Source organism: Cololabis saira, chromosome 23 (assembly GCF_033807715.1).
Source record: "Cololabis saira isolate AMF1-May2022 chromosome 23, fColSai1.1, whole genome shotgun sequence".
In the NCBI taxonomy this organism is placed as follows: Eukaryota; Metazoa; Chordata; class Actinopteri; order Beloniformes; family Belonidae; genus Cololabis; species Cololabis saira.
In genome coordinates this window covers 9,909,113-9,931,328 of record NC_084609.1, presented here as the reverse complement: position 1 = coordinate 9,931,328, position 22,216 = coordinate 9,909,113, and the positions used below count along the sequence as shown (strand labels likewise).

Genomic DNA, 22,216 nt, shown 5'->3' with positions numbered 1-22,216 from the left:
TGTCTCAGAAAATTAGAATATTGTGATGAAGTCTTTTATTTTCTGTAATGCAAAAATGTCATACATTCATACATTCTGGATTCATTACAAATCAACTGAAATATTGCAAGCCTTTTATTATTTTAATATTGCTGATCATGGCTTACAGCTTAAGAAAACTCAAATATCCTATCTCAAAAAATTAGAATATTCTGGGAATCTTAATCTTAAACTGTAAACCATAATCAGCAATATTAAAATAATAAAAGGCTTGCAATATTTCAGTTGATTTGTAATGAATCCAGAATGTATGACATTTTTGTTTTTTTAATTGCATTACAGAAAATAAAGAGCTTTATCACAATATTCAAATTTTCTGAGACAGTCCTGTATGAAGTTAAAGCACTTCTGCATTTTTTTAATTGTCAGGTAACCTGGACATTTTTAATTTATCCAACTTCCAAGACCGAGTTTGCAAAGACATTTGTTTGAGGACAAAGTACAGACAGGTTTTATCCTCTGCAAATGTTACGGGGTCATAACTTCAGTCTGGACAGGAGATCTGTCTGCCTCGGAGAGGACGTCTGTCTGTCTGTCTGCTCCGTGTGCTTGAACTCGGCGCGTGAAATGTCTAATCCCTCGTACGCTGAGCCGACCTTCACCTGGCTCTGCAGACGTAAACAATGCTGTAATCTGGCGGCGCAGTTCAGACATTCACCAACAATAACACAGATTTTATCTTTGTTTTTTACTCTTTTACTTTGGTCTGTTTGTTTTCTGAGTTCATTTAATTAGAAGAATCATTTGCATTATCTAAATTTATATTTGTGGAACACAATTGCTGTTTTAATTAAAATGGTGTATTATAATATTTTAATCCATATCTAGAAGTATTTTTTCATTATATGTCAAAACACTGTATCTCAGGCTTTCAATTATGCTCATTGTTGCACCTTTACCTTTTATTTTTTTGTTTACTAGATGTCAGACAGAAATGAGGTGCCAGAACCTGCACTGGATTCATCTGAAACTGAAAAAGGTACGAATAAAGAATACTTTGAATACTTTTTACCTTCAAACAAATCTACCTTGGGGTATCAATAAAGTTACTTTACCTTAAATCTGTTCACCATGTGGATAAGTTAGTCCAATTAGTTAAAAAAGCTTAAACTCTCTTGATAAAATGAAATGATTGGTACAATTCTAAACACAAATCAATATATTCACGTAACAATATAATAACTCGAGTTATAATAAGACTTGGTATTGAACATTCAAGCTCACGCAGTACTTTTCGGTCTGAAATTTGACCTAAATCTTCTCAGTCATTCTGGGTTTTATTTGTTTTAGGGTTTTGTTTTTGTTTGGATGAATTTAACGAAATCATAGATCAACCATATAAACATACATTTTATTCCTGCTCCATGATAGTTATCAAAGATCACGCGACTTCTAGTGCACAGTTATCGTAGATGAGGTGTTAGGATCATTAAAATAGCCCATTCTGTCTTCAGGATTGACTGACTTAAGTTAAATATTGATTTTACTTTTTTAAATGAGTGTGAACTTTGAACTCTCCGGTGTTTTAGCAGCACGCAGCTTCTGCTCATGTTTGTTCTTAGTCGATATTTGTACTTGATTCAGACCTGAAAAAAAGAATCAATCAAATGGAATTTCCTCTGAACCCATGAGTAATTTTTTTTTTTTTTCATGTTTCTTTATTGGGTAGTCCATGTAATGCATATTACACAATAAACATTTTTTTAAAGGGTTCGAAAGAATACCCCGTTTTATATTTTACCACACACACAAAAAAACAAGTAAAATAAATAAGGACACAAAACTTAACATAACAAACACCCCAATACGTAATTGAAAAACAGGTCCCAAAGTAAGTACCAATTACCAATCTAACTCTGACTGAAGACAATAATAATAGGAAAAATAAAGTAATAAAATAAAATACAGGACACACAAAACAAAAAAAACAAAAAAAAACAAAAAGATAAATAAAAATTTAAAATAAACAGACATAAGAGGTACCCTAAAAAAATAGACATGGTTATCAATATCATAATTCCCTATAATTAAATTAAATCAGATTAAATTAATCTTCCAAGTAGGGCTGTTCGATTAATCGATTTTAAATCGTAATCGCGATTATGTAATTAGAACAATGTTAAAACGTGAAAATCGTAAAATCGATTTTTCCCCCTTTTTTTTTTTTTTTTTTTTAACCTTGTCTGCACACATATTAATGATTGATACCATATTATTGATTGATGGAAATACCTCTCAATACCTGCGACAAGTGCCCCATGGGAGAGGCTCTTTAGTGTAGGAGGGGGCGTTGTAACCATGGTGATATACTAACATGCCACCGGGTAGACCGGCTCGTGTTCCTTGCAAAAAACTTGCAAATGTGAATAGCAAATGTAATGACTGACATTACACACCTCTACCTCCTTCATGGGTTGCATTATTATTTAGCATGCAAAGACCCAGTTTAGTTTAATTAGAAAATGTCTTGTTTTATTTAATTGGAAATATAACTTACTGTATGTTTGCAAGTGCTGATTTGCTGATTTTTTTTTTTTTCCAGAGATAAAACTTTATATTTTATTATATTTTTTAAAACTTATTTTACAGAGTTTTGCACTTTATTCATTAATTTTTGGTTTAATAAGAGCAAAGTTTGCACTTAAAGTCCAATGGGGCAAATGTTCAATAAAAAAACAGCATATTTGAAATCATTTCTTTGCCTTTTGTCAATTCACAAAATAATCGTAATCGGATTGTGAGAGAAAAAAATCGAGATTTTATTTTTGGGCAAAATCGAACAGCCCTACTTCCAAGGATGCCAGAAGAATTAACAAAAGAATTAACAAAAAGAATACCCATGAGTATTATTGATCACTGTTCAACTTTGTCTTTGTCGACACCCACAGCGCACATACTGGCACTGGAGCAGCAGCTCTGCGACAAAGACAGCGAGCTGGTCGCCTTACGAGAATCCCTCGTACGGTTCTCACAACTCGGCTCCGGCGAGGCCCCATCGGGTCAAAACCAGGATCCGGATGACGGAGCAGACCCCGGTGACGGTTCTGCAGCCCTCCCTGACTTCACGGACAGTCCACAGGAGGAAGAGACCACGCTGGTCGCCGAGGACACCTCGGTCCTCTCCCTCTCCGCCGGTAACGACAGCAGCCCAGAGCTGATCGGACACCAGTCTGAATCCCCAGAGGAATCCAAAGGGACGTCCTCGGATGAAATGGTGGCCAGCAGCGATTCAGAAGTCGCCCACAGCAGCTGGACCCTGCTGGAAGCTGTGAATCAAGACGGAGGTCAGGAGTGGCCCTCCGTGTCGCAGGAGTTTGCCCAGTCGTGGGTGGCGACGAGCATGGAGCAAGACGTTTCCACGGTGCAGACTGAATCCTCATCGGAGATCGTCACAGAGACGGTTCAGCAGAGTTCCTCCTCCACGGATGCAGACGCGTCCTCGAGGATCTTCGCTCAGGCCTTAGCCGAGGAGCTCCAGAAAAGGTACGGCGAACTCCTAGCTGAGCTGGAGAAGCTCAGAGAGGCGGCTGCAGAGTCGCAACGGAGAGTAACGAGTCTGGAGGAGGAAACGCAGTCCCTAACCGCCGCCAGAGAGGAGGCACAAGCTCAAGCAAGCGACTTCTCAAAGGAGCTGGAGTCGGTCAGGGAGGAGCTGGACCAGCGCTCCCAGCAAAACAGCACCGAGGTGCAAAAGCACGGCGTGGAAATGCAGCTCTTAGAAGAACAGATCAGCGTTTTGGACGGTCAGAATCAAGGGAAGGAGGAGAAGCTCCAGGCTTTGCAGGCGGATCTGGAAACGGCCCGGCGGGCTCTGTCGGAGCAGCAGGATCAGACCAGGATGCTGAGCGTTCAGCTGGAGGACAGGGAGCTCCTCTCCTCTGAGCTGGAGCGGAGGCTTCAAGATATGGAAAACAGCATGTTGGAACACTCCCAGACGTCAGACCTGAACAACGAATCTCTGTTAAAGAAAGACTCCGAGATCAACGAGTTGCAGCTTCAAATCAGCCAAAAGGAGAAGGAAGTGACGGATCTTAACGACAGCATGTCCGCCAGACTCCTCCGAGCAGAGGAGGAGAGGATGCAGACGGACGAGGAAGTGGTTAGACTGAAGGAGCAGGTGGTGGAGCTGCAGAGAGGCAGGGAGGAGAAACCCCGAGCATCGTTTGAAGAGTCAGCCGAGTCAGAAAAAGAGGACGAGGTCGCCGGTTTACGGAAGGAGAAAGGAGCTCTGGAAGGCCAGCTGACCAACATGAAGAAGAAGCTGCAGGCGGCGCTCGTGCAGCGCAAAGAGCTCCTGAAGAAGGTGAACGAGTTGGAGAAAGAAGCCAAGAGATTAAAGGAGAAAGATGAAACCGTCACGGGAGGAACTCCTGAAAATATCCCCAATGTGGAAAAAGTCCAAGAAAATGAGATTCGAGAAATGGAGAGCAAAGTTTTGGAGCTTGAAGAAGCTTTAAGGTCCAAACAGGAGGCGGTTGAGACTCTGGAGCAGAAGGTTAGTCAACAGGACCGAGCTCTGGCTGAGACGCTCGCTCTGAACGCTCAGCTCAGTGAAGAGGCCGGAAACTCTCCTGAAACCACCGGGCTACAATCCCAAGTGGCTTCTCTGGAAGCGGAGCGCGACGCTCTGCAGAAGAAGGTTCAGGAGGCCCAGGAGTCTCGCAAGGAAACCATACGGAAAGCCAAAGAAAAAGACCGGCATCATCGGGAGCAAGTGAAGCAGCAGAAAGAGGAGTACAACGAGCTGGCGGGAGAACGGGAAGTTCTCCTCACCAAACTGAGGGAACTAGAAGATAAATGCAACACTGGAGGAGATGATCCGCCCGCTAAAGCATCTAGAAATCTAGACAAACCTGCCCAAAAGGACTGGGTCCAGGAGGAGTGGGTGGATTTCGCTGGATCTGAGTCTGCAGATCAGCCCGGCACCGATCCACCTGAGGTCCAACCTGCACAAGCCGATGAGTCTCTGACGGCTCTGAGAGACGAGATCCAGACCGTGCAAGCGGCAAACACCGAGCTGGAGCAGCAACTGCAGGAAACGCACGCCAATCTGTCGCTAAAGGAGTCTGAAATACTGGAACTGGGCAAAGAGCTGCAAGCACTGAGGGAAAAGGACAAACAGATCGATGAACTGTCCGAAGAAATGGACGATCTGAGGGAAAAGTATCAACAAGCCCAGTCTTATGCAGAAACCCTGAAAGCAGAGGTGGAAGCTGCAGCCAAAGCATCGGACGAGTCTTCGGTTGCGTCTCTTCAGGCGGAGGTGGAGGACTTTAAGCAGTTTCTTGACAACAAGAACCAGGAGATAACGGAGCTCAGTAATCAGCTCGGCGAGCAGAGCACGCTCATACACGCCATGCAGGTCGCCGTGTCTCAGAAGGATCAGCTCGTCGCTTCCCTGCAGGAGGAACTCAAGGCCGAGCAGGAAAAAACGCAGAAGTTAGAGGCCGAGCCGCCGCAGAAGCAGGAAGAAGACAGCGAGACGAAGATCCAGCAGCTTCAGCGGAAGCTCCACGCCGCCCTGGTCTCCCGCAAGGAAGCCCTCAAAGAAAACAAAGCTCAGAAGGAGCAGCTCGCGTCGGCCGAGAAGGTCGTAACCGAGCTGCGGCAGAGAATCGACTCTGCAGAAAACGAGCTGGAGAAACTCCGAACGGAAAGAGCGCGACTCATCGACGAGGTGGATCGGACGCTGCTGGAGAACCAGAGTCTGGGATCGTCGTGCGAGAGCCTCAAGCTGGCCATGGAGGGCCTGCTCACGGAGAAGGACGCCGGCAAGAGAGAGGCGGATCTGGCGAAGGAGGAGGCCGCCCGGATGTGCAGAGAGTGGGAGGACAAGGTGCAAGGGATGAAGGAGGAGTACGAGACTCTGCTGAAGTCGTACGAGAACGTGAGCGACGAGGCGGAGCGGGTGAGGAAAGTCCTGGAGGCCGCCAGGCAGGAGCGGCAGGAGCTGGCGGCCAGGGTGAGGACTCACGAGGCCGGGAAGCAAGAAGCCGAGCGGCAGGCGGAGGAAGCGCAGAAGGAGGTGGACGTGGTGAAGGATAAGATGAGAAAGTTTGCCAAAACAAAGCAGGTGAAGATATTGGAGTTGGAGGAGGAGAACGAGAGACTGAGGGAGCTGCAGGAGAGACCTGCGAGAAGAAGAGAGGACAAGGCGGCGACGGCTGAACTGGAGGAGATTCAGGACGAGCTGGCGGCTTTGAAAGGTGAGCTGGATGCTACGGCGGAAGAGAGAGACTCTCTCGGACTTCAGGTCGAAGACTTGAAGAACCAGCTGGTGCAAATAAAAGAAAAGGAGAGTGAAATGTCTGTAAATGCATCAAACTCTGCAGCAGTTGTTGAGGAGTTGGATGCAACCGTGACCTCAGCAGAGCCTGTTGAGAGGGAAGATGAAGGAGACACTCTGGACAACCAAATAGTTGCAGTGTCTGCAGCAGAAACACATGCACAGCCTGATGAAGAAAAAGAAAAACCAGAAATGACTGTCATGGCTCAAGCTTTACTAGAAGAAAAGGTGAGAGAGATGGAGGACGCCGTCTCTAGAGAGAGGCAGCTGTGGCAGGAACGGGAGGCCCAACTCAAAGCTCAGCTGGCCTCTCTGCAAGGTGATCTCCAGGGGAGTAAGGAGGAGGACGACAGCGTTTCAGCCTCTTTAGAGAAGAGCATCCAAGAGGGAAAGGAGAGAGAGAAGAGTCTGATTGAAGAGGCGTCCAATAGAGAAGCTCAGTTTAAAGAACTGCTGAGAAACCTCGAATCTGAGAAGGACAACCTGGAGGAGCGTCTGATGAACCAGCTGGCCCAGCTCAACGGCAGCATCGCCGGCTACCAGCAGGAGCTGGCCGACGGCCGGGAGCGGCTGGCGGGCCTGCAGCGGGAGCTGGAGCGGCTGGAGAGGGAGCGGGCCGAGCTGGAGGCCGGGGCTCGCAGCGAGAGCGACCGGGCCGCCCGGCTGGAGGAGGACATGAGGCAGGCCCAGCGGGAGCGGGCCGAGGCCGAGGCGGAGTCGGGGAAGCAGCGGGAGCTGGAGCAGCAGCTGAGGTCGGCCCAGCGGGTCCGGGAGGGAAGCCAGAGCCGGGCCCGGCAGCTGGAGGAGCTGCTGAGGGAGAAGCAGCTGGAGGTGCGGCAGCTGCAGAAGGACTGCATCCAATACCAGGAGAGGATCAGCGAGCTGGGCCGGGACGCCAAGGCTCTGCAGCTGGGCCGCTCCGAGCTCAGCGGCAAACTGGAGCAGGCTGAGCTCAAGAGCTCTTCAACCCTGGAGGATCTGAGGAGGCTGGAAGCCGAGATGGCCACGTGTAAGTCCCAACTAGCCGAGGCGCAGAAACAGGCGAGCGAGGCCTCGGCCGCCAAACTGGCGGTTGAACGGAGCATCCAAGAGAGGGAGACGGTGTTGAAAACGGAGGCGGAGAAGACGCTGGACTCGGTGAGGTTCCGGCTGGGAGCCGAGCTCAAGGAGGCGGAGCTGAGACTGGAGGACGCCTACGCGGAGAAGGAGAAGGAGGAGGAAGCGACTCAGATGGCCAGAGAGGCCGCTGAAGGAGCGGAGAGGCGAGCGCAGGAGATGCAAGCTCGTCTGGACGAGTCTCTGGCCCGGCTGGCCGCCTTCTCGCGCTGCATGTCCTCCCTGCAGGACGACAGGGACAGAGTCCTGGACGAGGCCCGGCAGTGGGAGACCCGCTTCAACGCCGCCCTGCAGAGCAAGGAGGCCGAAGTTCGTGAGGCTGAAACACGGGTGAAAGAACTGGCGGATCAGCTCCAGAAAGAGACGGCACTACGAGAGGAACTCGAGCTGTCTGTGAACAGGTAAAAATATTTTCTCTGTTTCATTGACTAGCATATTGGCCTGAATATAAGACGGTGTTTTTTGCATTGAAATAAGACTGAAAAAGTGGGGGTCGTCTTACATTCGGGGTCTAGACCAGGGGTGTCAAATGTGCGGCCCGAGAGAAGTTTCCAACGCAAAAAAACGAAATGTTGATTTACTAAAAAGGAAGGCATAAATAATTGCCATGAATCGCAGCATATCCGATAATATATTTCTTCTACAAATCCATCGTTATTCCACAAAGAGAGCAGTTTTCAACATTTCAACATTTTTTTAGTTTTCTAGAATGCATTTGCCGATTTTATTTCTTTGTAGACGGTCGTTTATTTTTATTAACTGACTACTATTATATATTTTCGCAGGAAAAATATCACTGCTAAAAAGGATGATAGAAGATATTTATTCTGAGAATTTCAGTTTTGAATACGAGGATAGTGACAAAGTAAAACAGTTAAAAAAGAAGTGCTGACTTTTTCGGCACACTGGCGTAAATATCCGCGCCAATTTTTAAAAATAAATACACTTAATTGTACTGGAAAAATCTCTAAATCACAAAAACACTCAGATGTAATAAGAAAGATTTTGCTTTTAATTAAATTTCTTATAAAAAAGCGAGAAAAAAAACATACTTGTTTCTGTTTATCTTTGTAAAATGATATTAAAAGTATCTTACATAATTTGAAAAAAAAAAACGAGAAATTTCAAGAAAAGATCCTGAAGAAATATATTTTACATAATTAGATCATTAAAATTAACTAAACTGATATTGGATTACATAACAATAGTAAATAAAAATAAAAAACATTTTTTTGCACCGTTTTTGTTATTTTGAGCGTGCGGCCCGCGAGAAAAAAATTGGTCAAATCCGGCCCGCCAAGCAAAATGAGTTTGACACCCCTGGTCTAGACGTTATACCCATTCACAACGCTAGATGGCGCCAGATATCTTTAAAGCGAATGCTGAACTTAACTCCCCAGGCCAAAGCCAAACCCTGTCACGAAGAAGAAAAATAAAAAATAGTATAAGAAAATAAAAGAGAAGAAAATAAGAGAAGTGATAACAGAAAGTGGAGAAACGTAGCGACAATCTGGAGAAAAGTGGGTGAAGTTCGGCAGGTGAACCGGCAGCTGAGGAGAAGTTATGATGCAAACTTCAAGATAATGATTTCAATGAGGCAAAATAACATGCTTTTTCTCTTGAATATATTGTTATAATCATTTGTTTCAGATGTACTGTAATTATTTTCTGTATAAAAATTGAATTTGGTGTTCAAAAAGTCTTTCTTCAAACTTGACTTGGTCGTCTTATAATCGGGGTCGTCTTATATTCGGGACAATACGATAATTCAAAACTTTTTATTTTGTCAGAGACTAATAACTTGTTGCTTTCAGATTAGAAAAAGGAGACAAAGATTGGCAGCTGAGTTTGGAAGAAGAGGAAAAGAAGGTTGCAGAGCTCCAAGCGGCGCTAGCGGAAGAGAGGGTGAAGCTTGAACAAACTACAGCTGAATTACAATCCGGACAAACGGAAGCTCGGGACCTGAAGAACGAGGCGGAGGCTCTGAATCAGAGGACTCGGGCTCTGGAGGAGGCCGTGGCTCGACTTCAGGGGGAGGTGGACCAGGCGAGGACCGAGCTGAGAGACAGGGAGGCAGAAGAGAGGCGGCTGTGTCTGAATGTGGAGCATCTGGAGACAGACCTGCGCTCGTCCAAGGCCCTGACGGAGAGCTTGCAGAATGAGGTGCACGAGAAGGAAAGCAGGGAAGTGGAAATGCTGGGGGAGAAGGAACAAGCTGTTGCTCAGGTATACAGACCATGTTACTTATCCAGAAATCATCTGACCAAAATTGAAAAAAAAATCGTGTCTGACATCCTTTTTTTTTTTTTTTTTTTTTTTTTTTAAATATCTTTTTATTTCACAATAATTTTCACAATTCACATTTTCACATTCACGATTCTACCCACATTCCTACCCTCTCCATAATTGCCCTAGGGAGAAAAAAAAACAACAAAAAAAAAATCATACATTAAGGGAGAACAAAATTATTTATATATATATATATATATATATATATATATATATAATAAAAATAAAAAATAATGGCAAAAATAATAATAATGGTAAATAACTGAAATTTGATCCAAAAGAAACTTGAAAGTTGGAGGGGAATCATCTTTCCAAAGTAAAAGTATGCATTTCTTAGCGAAGTATGTGATCATAATTAATATCCTGCTTTTTTTCCGGTCTAACTAAAGATCCAGTGTATCATTTAATAAATACAAATTGGAGCTTAACTCAAAATTAATTTCTAAAACTGATTGTGTGAAGGATTGAATTGATTTCCAGAAACTTATTAAAAGATCACATTCCCAAAACATATGCACAAATGTTCCATCGGTTCTTTTGCATCTTGGACATTTTGAAGAGATATCCTTTGAAATTTTGTGCATTTTAATTGGAGTTAAATACAGTTTGTGAATAAATTTAATATTAGCCTCTTTAATTGTATTGCTAGTAAATGGAAAATGTATTTTTTCACATATATTTAACCAAGTATTTTCTTCAAAGACCATCCCCGACTCCTTCTCCCATATCTTCACTAAAGTTTGGGAAGATGACAAACCTCCTTGTGATAAAATATTAGTCTGACATCTTTTTAAAATGTTTTTCCAGGCTGCAGAGGAGGCCAGGAAGGAGGCCGACATGAGGGCGCAGGGAGCAGAGGAGGAGCTGGAGCAGAAAAGAGGGGAAGTGCGCGACCTGGAGGAAAAGCTGCGCAAGGCAGAAGAAGAGAGCAACGGCAGGAAAACCAGGCTGGACTCTTTCATGAAGGCCATGGGCTCCTTGCAAGACGACAGAGATCGAGTCCTCAACACGTACAAGCAGCTGGAGGAGAAACACCTGCAGGTGAGGCAGAACCTGAACTACTGTGAACTTGATAAACAAACACATCTCGTGAAGACAGTTGCATTCAGTTTCTGTGGTTGTGAGCATTGGATAATTTTAAGAGCGTGTTTTAGTTTCCAGCAGTAAAGTTGCTTTCTTCAACGAAAATTATGACTAAATATCGTCGTCAACAAACTTTTATCACCTGAGGAAAACGAGACGCAACGAAAATGCTGGTCATGTGACGATAACGATAATTAAATATGTAATGCAATATCGTAGAGCAGGGGTCGGCAACCCGCGGCTCTAGAGCCGCATGCGGCTCTTTAGCGCCGCCCTAGTGGCTCCTGGAGCTTTTTCAAAAACTTTTGACCTTTTTTTTCCTTTTTTTCGTCTTTTTTCTTTTTTTCCTTTTTTTCGTCTTTTTTCTTTTTTTCCTCTTTTTTTCTTCTTTTTTTTCTTTTCTTCTTTTTCTTTTTTCTTCTTTTTTTCGTTTTGTTCTTTTTTCTTCCTTTTTCCTTTTTTAATCTCAACATTTTGACTTTTTTCTCTATATTTCGACTTTTTTCTCTACATTTCGACTTTTTTCTCAACATTTCGACTTTTTTCACGAAATTTTGACTATTTCCTTGACATTTCGACGTTTTTTTCAACATTTCGACTTTTTTCTCAAAATTTTGACTTTTTTCTTGATATTTCGACTTTTTTCTCGACATTTCGAATTTTTGACTTTTTTCTTGACATTTTGACTTTTTTTTCGACATTTCGACTTTTTTCTCAAAATTTTGACTTTTTTCTTGACATTTCGATTTTTTCTCAAAATTTTGACTTTTTTCTTGAAAAAAAGAATCTTCCCCCAGTTATAACTAATATAACTGGGGGACTCTTACATGCAGCATGTGTTGCCTTCATTCTAAGGCTTATACAAGACTTTTCATTTTTTGCGGCTCCAGACATATTTGTTTTTTGTGTTTTTGGTCCAATATGGCTCTTTCGACATTTTGGGTTGCCGACCCCCGTCGTAGAGAAATAAAAACAAGACTAAACAAAATAAAAACTCAGATCCAGAAGATGCAGCTGCAGAGTTAGAGGCTGATGCCGTTAACGCAGAGCTCTAGGTTCATGTCAATTAAATACAAAGTTACAGAGAGAAACACTGGGATCTTCTCTGGGGCTGGGAGAAGAAGAAGATCCATCTTTGGATACACTTTCCTACATAGACGTGGAAAAGAAAACCCAATGTATCATCGAAAAAGAAGGGGAGAAAAAATAAACATGTTGTAAAGTCAAATTAGAGTCTTCTGTATCTGGAATGAATGTATTCTTTTTTTTTTCTTTTTTTTTTATATATATCCTTTTATTGGTATTTTTGGGCAATAACAAAATGGTAAAAACCCAGATACCAACCCTACCAAGTATGCCATTTTTTAAACCCGAACCCACCCACAATTGCATGGCTGTACAAAATAATATATAGATGTGCAGAGAGGAAAGAAAAACAAAAAAAACACCTACAGTACAATAATACGAAAAAAAAAAATATTTGGTAGTAATAGATAATAAATTAGAATGAATGTATTCTTGAGTCTATAAGGTAACAATAAGATAACCTTGTTTGAATTGTAAAATGGGTTTGGCTAAATACAATCTTTGACTAAAACTAGACTAAAATGGTCCTGGACAATTCACCCTAAAATCAGACTAAAATACTCAGACTTTTAGTCGACTGAAACTTGACACGACTAAAAGGAGAATGAACGTGACTAAAACTAATAAAAACTAAAATGATAGCTTGACCCAAAGACTAAACTAAAACTGAAATGGAAACCACACTAGCAGCATGACGTATGTGTTCTCCAGGTGATGATGGAGAAGGACGGTCTGATCCAGGAGGCGGCGGGAGAGAACAACGGCCTGAAGGAGGAGCTGCGCTCTCTGCTGGTCCAGAGAGACGACCTGTTTGCTGAACGGGCCCAGCTGTCCGCTCAGCTCCACGGCTATCGGGATGAGCTCAACCAAGTGTTGAGCATGAAGGACTCGCAACACAAACAGCTGCTGGCAGAACAGAGGGCGCGCATCGCTTCTTTAGAAAAGGAGCGCGATGAGCTGGAGAGTCGGCTGAAGGGCCTCGGCAGGGCCGCGGAGACGGAGGGAGAAGCTGCCGTGCAGAAAGTGGAGAGCGAGACTCTCAGTCAGGCGTCGAAGGTGATCGATGCTCCCGGTGCGGAGGTGGAGAAGCTGAGGGAGCAGCTGCAGGCAGCCAAGGCACAAGCGGAGAGCCTGGAGGCGACTCTGCTCAGGGAGCAGCAGGAACGCCAGAGCAAGAGCAAAGAGCTGGCCGAGCTCCAGTGGGAGGGGGGCGTGATGCGTACGGAGTCTGAGAACGCTCAGGAGAGGGTGGCGGAGCTGGCCCGAGACCTGCTGGCCGTGGAGCAGAGGCTGCTGGAGGAGACCGAGACCACCAAGCAGCTGAGGGCCGAGAACCAGTCGTTCGCTAAAGCCATGGCCTCCCTGCAGGACAGCAGGGACCAGGCAGCAAACGAAGCCCGAGAGATGAGTCTGAAACTGGAGGAGATGGGCAGGGCCGGCGGCCAGACGGCTCCCAGCAGCCCGGCAGGCTCCACCGGGGAGGTGTGGGGCCTGAAGAACGCTCTGCAAGCCCTGCAGAACGACAGGGAGAGACTGGTGAGGGAACTCTTCAACACACACCATCATCATTCCTACTGACATCAGCAATGTGTCTTGATCAGAGGTGTCAAAAGTATTCACATTCATTACTCAGGTAGAAGTATAGATACTAGAGTTTAAAAATACTCCTGTAGAAGTTGAAGTATCAACTCAAGTTTTTTACTCAAGTAAAAGTATAAAAGTACTGGTTTCAAAACTACTTAAAGTATAAAAGTAAAAGTAATGTAAGGGGGAAAAAAGCCATTAAGGACAAAAGCCATTGAAAATGAATGTATCTTAGTATAATGCAAATATATTAAAGAACCATATATGTGTACTATTGAGCATTAACATGTGTTTCAGAGAGCAGGAGATATGATGACTAGTTGCCTATAAGTATTGTAATGGTGCAAAAAGTCAAACTTCAGAGGCATGTTATCATTTATCCTAACCTTTATTGGAATGTACATCCAAGTTTAGTTGCAGGAATCTGAGGGAACGGATGTAAGAACAAAACTGGACAAGAACATCTGAAACAACCACAACCAAATTCACTCTATCCGGATGGAGCAATTTAACTGGATAGTTTTTTTTTTTAAGGCCGAAATGAAATAGAGTAACGAGGCTGTTTTTAAAATGTAAGGAGTAAAAAGTACAGATAATTGCGTGAAAATGTAAGGAGTAAAAGTAAAAAGTTGTCTGGAAAAATAATTACTCCAGTGAAGTTAAGTATAGATAACCAAAATTTCTACTTAAGTAAGGTAATGAAGTATTTGTACTTTGTTACTTGACACCTCTGGTCTTGATTTGATTCCTCTCATCGTCTCCCTGTGCAGCTGGACCAACTTAAGACGCAGGCGGAGGAGGTGAAGAAGCAGAAGTCGGAGCTGGCTCGACTGGGAGCAGGGGAGCTGATAAAAGTCAGTCAGGAGCTGTTTGAGGAGAAGAATAAGATCGAAGAAATGCTGGCCATCATGACGCAGCTAGAGAACGTGGTGGAAATGGGCAAGCAGGAAATAGAGACTCTCAGGTGGCTCCGCACTGCACCTTAATTCACTTTGTTAAAGTTGGTTTTGAAATCCGGCACGACTGACCTTTTTAATCTTTTGTATGCGACTTTGTTTTTTTTTTCTGGGCAGGCTGGAGCGCATGGATTGGATGGCTCAAGCAGAGCAGCTCAAGCAACAGACGCTCGCCACGCTGTCGGAGAGGGACCAGCAGCTGCGGCAGCTCGGCGCCATGCTGGAGGAAGCTCACGCGCGGAAACCCAAACTCCAGCAGGAACACTACCAGAGAGAGGTGGGAAACAAAACAAACAAAACACTGTAAATACTTCCCAGCTCTCAGTGAAGGACACAGACGTTGGCTTTAGTGCAGGTTTACTGTCCTGGACAAATGAGTGTGTGATTTTAAAATCATAAACCGCACAGATGATGCTGTTCAGTTGCTGAGGTGACATCCTGTAACCGTAGAAAAACAGCATAAATGGGTAGTTTAAGGTTAATAAAAGCAATCTGAGTGAGGAAAGCCCCACAAATGTGCATGGAGTCAGACAGGAGTCTCTAATTTACCAAACACGTAGGTTTAGCTCATTTCACTTGTAGCAACAAATGAGCTCCGTTAGCCCTAACCTGGTTACCTCATCAGGTGAAATTCATAAGATTTGATCTTTTGCTCAGATCAAAACAGGCTGATTCTTGTTTGCCCGCTGCATTTATCCAAACGGTGTGATTACGGTGACCACAACATCGTTGGTAGGATGATTGTTTTTCTGCTGCACCAGTTAGACCTGACGTGGCATCAGTGTGTGATTACAGGATAATCCAGACTGGGTTTTAAAAATACGTGGCGTGAAGGTAATAATGATAATAATAATAATAATACCTTTATTTATAAAGCGCTTTTCAAAAACAAGTCACAAAGTGCTTTACATGCAATTTAAAACAGGAAACAAACAATTAGTACAATATTAAGACACAATTGAGAGATAATAAAAACAGACAAATAATACAATCAGTTAAACGCAAGTCTAAAATAGTGAGTTTTTAAAAGTGACTTAAAAGAAGACAGTGTGTTAGCTACCCTGATCTCCTCCGGCAGGTCATTCCATAAGCGAGGGGCTAAAACAGAAAAGGCCCGGTCACCCTTGGTCTTTAAGTTAGACCAAGGAATGGCCAGGAATGACCCACCAGAGGATCTCAGGGTGCGTTCAGGCTCGTATGAGGTCAGGAGGTCAGCTATGTAATCAGGAGCTAGCCCCATACGAGCCTTAAATGTAATAATTAAAATTTTAAAATCCACTCTAAAGCGGACTGGGAGCCAGTGAAGGGACTTTAAAACTGGTGTGATATGTTCTCTCCTGTTGGACCGGGTAATGAGTCCGGCTGCTGTATTTTGAATTAACTGTAGTTTATTTAGATTTTGCTGAGTGAGGCATGAAAAAAGTGAATTGCAGCAATCTAACCGGGATGAAATAAATGCAAACTGTCTCTAAGTTTTTAGATGAAAGAAATGACCTGATTTTTGATATTTTTCTAAGTTGGAAGAAGCATGATTGGACAACAGAATGTATATCCTGGTCGAAATTGAGGTGTTTGTCAAAAATAATACCGAGGTTTCTACAAGAAGTGGTGATGTTGGATGAAAGGGGACCAAGATGGGAAGAAATATGATTTTGCGATGAGTCTGGGCCTATGATGATGATTTCTGTCTTCTCTGAGTTAAGTTGTAAAACGTTTGATGCCATCCAGTTATTGATATCTGCAATGTACATGTGTACATGTAGCTTTGAGTTGACTGTACAAATCATCGTGTGAATTTTAACACAATATCAAGAGCTTTTTTGAGATTCCCACTTCCAAGTCAGAACAAGTGAAGTTGTGGGCAGAGATGGAAATGGAGACGTTGGATAATGTTACTCTAAACTGGGTCTGTGATGAAAAAAGGTCTGCAGGTGTTTGATGATTGACATGTTTTCAGACTTGGGTTACCCCAAACAAACTATCAGTGTTCAGGTTTTTGAATGAGTCATTTCAGGTGCTCAAATAAAAGTTTAATATCCATCCTCCCACGATTCCCCCACAGGGCACTGAGGAGAGGGACAGCGCTCCTGGAGCCCCTCAGGAGCGAAGCAGCATCCAAGACCGGCACGCCCACGTCGCTGAGCTCAAGGACCTTCAGCAGAGGTGCCGTATGGACTAAAGCTAACTGTAAAAAAGGTAAACTGACAAGACTTGACCTCCAATAACAGACTTTCTGTAAATCAGGCTGGAGGAGGAGACGCAGCAGCGGATCGCCGTCGAGGAGCAGCTGGTGGCGACACAAGATCGACTTCAACGGTAAGAAGCGTGACAGGAAATGCTGTACGAGATCTCCGAGTGTAATAAAACCCCTTTCAGCACCAATAAACTCGTCCAAATCTGTTTTTATTCTTCGTTTTCAGTCACAGTCAAGCTACATGGCATCCACAAGAAGGGGATCAGTCAGAGACGGCTGTTTTTATCGAGCCGTCGGACGCATCCTTAACTCGAGTAAGTCTGTAAAGATGTCGCTCCGCACCGCCTCACGAGCACCGGCCTCTGTGGTGGAGGTCAGAGTGAAGACTTAAAGCAGCACCATGTAACTTTTCCACCTTAATATAATATTTCCAGAGTCATTGTGATGGTACATCAACTTCCAACAGGTTTAATGAACCTCTGTCATGGTCTGAGGGGTCTGTATCGCCTTCACTGGCACTATGTAACTTTGAGGTGCATGGTAGGAACCCTGCCACACTAAAAAACTACACATTTTTACAGCTTTGACTGCTTTACGGCATACGTCACTTCCCCCTCCTTCCCGATTCGTAGTCGAGACGAAAGCTGGGCGGGACGTGGAGCGCAGAGCTCAGCAGAAGCTGGTATCATGGCCGAAGCAGCGAAAAAAACAAAGTTTTATCGGAGGAGGCGAAAAAAAGAAAGCGGGAGAGTAACAAGCTAAATGCCCGGACAAAAAAAAAAATGCCCGGACAAGAATAAAGATTGGCCCGGCGTTCACTCGCTGGCGTGAGATGAAAGACGACGAGGGATGTCCGACAAGAGAGACAGAATTGTTATGATACAAATGTAAATGTAGAGTTCTATGTTCAATAAGAATCAAAATTAGAATGTTTTCACATACATTCGTCTTGGGTTCTAGTATTTTTCCTGACAACTGTAAAATTGTGCAGGGCTGATCTGCAAAATATAAGGAACTGGCATTCAGTTATTCACGGGTTATAAAGTATTTTTTTATTTTGTCAGTGTCTATGTTTGACTACTAATTTATGACGAAGTCCCTCTAAAAAACGTTTGTAGTTTGGGGCGCATTATCTCGCTGGACAGGACAGGGGGGCGGGGGTGACTTCACTAATAAAACCAAATTGAAGTTAGTGATTTTCAACATCGTCATATCCTATTGTTTAGCCAAAAATAGATACATTACTTCTTCGCTATCCATCCTGCAAACGGCCGCTGAAAATAGAAAAGTAGTTTTGAAAGTCCGTCCCGTTTTATTTCATTCACTACCAAAACAAATGCACGCAACGGGGACAGAATCTTTCCGGCAGTACGCGCTGGTGGGAAACGTAGTGTTCTTTCTGGTAAAGCACTACCGCTTTTGTCCAAAGGAGCCGCCAAACTCAACAAAAACTGAAAGTTACATTGTGCTGCTTTAAGAGCTGAGTTTTTTTTTTTTTTTTCCTAACCTCCTGTTTGTTCCGTTCACAGACTCGTAGAGGGGGTCCGGGTGTGATGCGGATGCTGCGAGTGGCTTTCTGCTCTCGCCAGCGGACTCCTCTGCTGCTCAGCCTCTATCTCCTCACCGTGCACGTCCTGCTGCTCCTGTGCCTGGGAGGATTCCTCTGAAACCAGCTCCTTTTCACTAATCGGAGAGAGGCAGGCTACAAAAACAGAAAGAAAAAAAAAACAAAACACATGCCTAACTTCAGTAATATTTATATTGTTACATGTAATAAATTAAGGAAGGGTACAAACGATATTCCGCTTGCAAATGTTGCACTTTACCGGACCTGATCTTTCAGCCAAAGGATATAGATTTATAGGGAGGTGTTGTTTAAAATCTTTGGCCTTGGGAGACTTTGGAGATGACGTGGTTTCAAAACACAATAAGAAAGGATGTAAAGGGACAATGTTTTAATATTAATTTTATTTTAACAAATGCCATAGGTTGAGGGTACAATTTTCTTTCATAATCAGGTGTGTGCCTTTAGGTTTGGACACATTTTGGAAAATACTTTCCGTTAGACTATCTTGTCACGTATGCATTAATTTCATTTCTTAAACGTCCAAAAAAAAGTGTTTTTTTGTTTAGTTTTTTTTAAACACCCAAAATAGCCACTGATATGTCACTTGATATTGTCGTGTTTTAAAACTCAAAGGGTGAAATAGTTTCCTATTTTTTATTTTATTTTTTGGGGGGATTTTTTCCCCTTTTTTGTGACATAAAATTCGATATAACATGTGGATTAATGGTTATTTAGCCCCCTCTGAGATGAATAGAAATGGACAGTGTGTTGAGGTGAAGCCACGACATTAACGGTTAATCAGGGTAAGCCTTTATCCTGAAATAATCTCTCTATCTTTCTTTTTTTTTCTCTTGAGTAAACCTTGATGTCCAGGTTTTGTTGTCATAGTTTGCTCCTCGTATTCTCTTATGCACAAACCGGAGCACAGTGCAATTTCTCGTCTCACATTCCTGTACATTTTTGAAAAATTCCTGTTTTCTCTTGAAAAAAAACTCCCCATCATATTAATATTTATACATGTGAACGTGATAAGTATGTGAGTTGGATTATGGGTTTTCCCTCAAACATATCCAGTGAATTCAGTGTCCGTTCTTCCTTTAGCACACATCTAGTTTAAAGTTTGCATTGAGGTCTTTCTGGTCAGAAGAAGTTGCCTTCAGGTGTCATGTTTCAGCGTGGGTGCATTCCAGTAAGTCAACACTGCTGTTTTCTTTCTTTCCTCAGCCGTCCCATGAAATTAGATGTAGCATCATTTAAAGAAACAAATGGCCTTCCATCCTTGTGTGTTAACATGTGACCTTTGTTTCATCACTGTTTGTTTGTAAAACGGCTTTTCTGAATTCACGTTTTTTCACCCCTTGTTCATCCCTACATCGTCAGTTACTGCTTTAAAGGGCTGAACAGAAATTTATCATGTAATTTAAGTTTTGGTTTGGACCAGAAACCAGACGTGGCAACGATTATATAAATCTTTAATAGTACAAGAGAAAGAAGAGGAAAATGTAACATCTTTGATTTAAATTAAAAGTTTGGTTGTGGGTTTTAGTTCAGACAATAAAGGCTATCCCTATATTGTAAAATAATAATCAAATATAATTGTCTTCTCGTTAGAGTGTCTGTTGACTTAAACCCTCTGTCAACTTTCCTGAAAGCTAAAAAAAATTAAAATGGAGCTCCGATGGAAACCAGCCAAGACAAGTGATACAATACTGTGATATTTTGAACTGCACATGTTTAAATACTGGTTAATGGGACACTAAAATCCTTTTTCTTTATGGTAAAGTCAAGTATATAAACACGTGCTTACTGCTGACACAACTGAATCAAACTGTATTCAAAGCTTTTATTAAAGGATGTTTTTAAGTGGATGTGAAACGTGGGTGAATCTGTCCAAAGGCTTGTGGGTTCTTTGATTAAAACTGTTTTATTTTTATTAATGTCACACTGATAAGTTATTAAACAATAAAGGTTAAACATATCATTTGCATTTGTAAATGTAGTTTGTAGACATTTAGCATATTTGGTTTGATAAATAGATTATTGCTAGTAGTTTAATATAAGATTAACTAAAATTAAAACTTGAGATAAAAATCTTAAGTGATTTTACAGTAGTCAAAATTTGAAGTAGGAGTTTTAAACTCTGTTCTTGTTTTAGGACAACTTTGATTAAATGTTTTATCCACTTCAAATGTTGACCACTATATCCAGTACTGGAGTTGAGGGGGATGGCATCCCCCTGAAATAAAAACGGTCCAAATCATCCCCCCTTTCCATCCCTTATGTCGTTCCATCAATGAATGTGGTTTTACTGCTATTTCAACATTTAGAGTCATCACCAGAAGAATAACTTATTTGACAATTTTCCCCTGTTTCAAGTACATTTTCACTTGAAATAAGTAGGAAAATCTGCCAGTGGAACAAGATTTATCTTCTCATTACAAGCCAAAAAATCATGTTCCACTGGCAGATTTTTCTACTTATTTCAAGTGAAAATCTACTTGAAACAGGTGAAAATTGTTGTTTTTTCCAGTGATGAGTCTTGTTTTAAGTATAATGAGATTTTTTTTACTAAAATGAGACATTTTAACTAGAAATAAGACAAATATTCTTGTTAAGATTTTGAGTTTTTGCAGTGATTCATTTTACTTATCCTGTGAAGGACAGAGTCATATTGATAAGTTCAGAAAACAGTTTTTTATTGTTGTGTTGCGATGTATTTGATGTAAGCCCAGTGGATATTTAAAGCTTACAGAAGGCTGCATTTAACTGCTGCTATGTCATTCCTGCAGTATTTCTGCAGGTGTTTTGGTCAGTGCTATTATTTGTAATATATTATATTATTTGTAATCAGCACAAATGATCTGTCCCCATATGATAAAATCCACCATCCCCCCTGATTTTTTTTTTTTTACGACTTGAGTAGGCCTACTGACTATATCCACACACACACACACACACACTATATTATTATTTTGTGTTGTAATCCATTTGCAACTGATTAAATCAACTATCTACTTTAAGTTCTCTTCGTTGACGCTATAAAATGATACGAGCATGTAAATACAATGCGCCGCTCATAAGTTAAATCATCTTTAAGTGGTGTGAAACAAGTGCAAACATCACGTGCCTCAAACTCAGCAACTTCTGAATTTCCGAGGGCACGTAAACGCACCTTGGGTTTAATTTGAAATGTTTTGGTTTTCTTTTTTAATAAAATGTATGTACACTTTTTATTTCTTATACACTTTTTGTTTATATTCCATAGTAGTGCGTCATAACTATCTGGAATTGATCATTGAATTATTTTTAAAAAGCGCGTTCACGAGGATCCGCGTTCACTCTTCTCATCACCCGCGACCTGAGAGAAGCGTCAAAACGACTTTATTAGAATAATATCCACCTGCACACGGAGAAACCACGCAGTAATTATAAAGGTACTGTGTTGGACTTTTCTTCTAACTAGCCGTTCTGCATTTGTTTGTGCTGTATTGTTATTATAATAATAATTATTATATCTGCTGTTTAAGGAAGTTGATCCAGTCTGAGCAGAACTGTAAAGTTGACGACCTAAATGCTACTAAATCTCTATTTCTGTTGGCAAAAGATTGATAAGTGACAAAACAGTGCAGTAAGGCAAGAAGTTTTATGGTATATCTAAACGTGTATTTTGTGTCCAAACTTCAAATTGTGTCTTGCACTATAATCATAAACACACCTCTACTTCTGAAAAGAGCAGTGTCATCAAATATTTTTAGGTAAAATGAGAATACTTTGTTACAATCAAAAACGAAATAACCTCATCTGAAGTTCATTATCTGTTGTTAGACTGTTGTTTTAAGTTTTATGAGGTTAGGCCCTCAACTGTGTTGAGTTTTAGGGAAATAGAGTTTCAAGTTGATGTTAACTTCCTTTTTGGGACTTCAGCAAACAGTGTTCTGTGTATTTTGTTTCATTTTAATCATCAAACCAGTGACCACAACAAGTAACATTTACGCCCTGACCTAGCAGGTTTGATC

General features: G+C 42.2%; 1 protein-coding gene across 1 annotated transcript in view; it reads left to right on the top strand.

Annotated features, from left to right (window-relative positions):
- The window catches only part of LOC133424312 (golgin subfamily B member 1-like), a 31,369-nt gene extending 13,003 nt beyond the window's left edge, over positions 1–18,366 (top strand). The window contains exons 10-20 of the mRNA XM_061714824.1: positions 961–1,018; positions 2,928–7,842; positions 9,256–9,667; positions 10,538–10,771; positions 12,611–13,435; positions 14,254–14,447; positions 14,557–14,716; positions 16,502–16,602; positions 16,684–16,755; positions 16,860–16,947; positions 18,163–18,366. Of these exons, the coding sequence (XP_061570808.1) occupies positions 961–1,018; positions 2,928–7,842; positions 9,256–9,667; positions 10,538–10,771; positions 12,611–13,435; positions 14,254–14,447; positions 14,557–14,716; positions 16,502–16,602; positions 16,684–16,755; positions 16,860–16,947; positions 18,163–18,300 (7,197 nt within the window). The 3' untranslated portion in view covers positions 18,301–18,366. The remainder of the gene's footprint in view (positions 1–960; positions 1,019–2,927; positions 7,843–9,255; positions 9,668–10,537; positions 10,772–12,610; positions 13,436–14,253; positions 14,448–14,556; positions 14,717–16,501; positions 16,603–16,683; positions 16,756–16,859; positions 16,948–18,162) is intronic.
- The last annotated feature ends 3,850 nt before the right edge of the window (positions 18,367–22,216 follow it).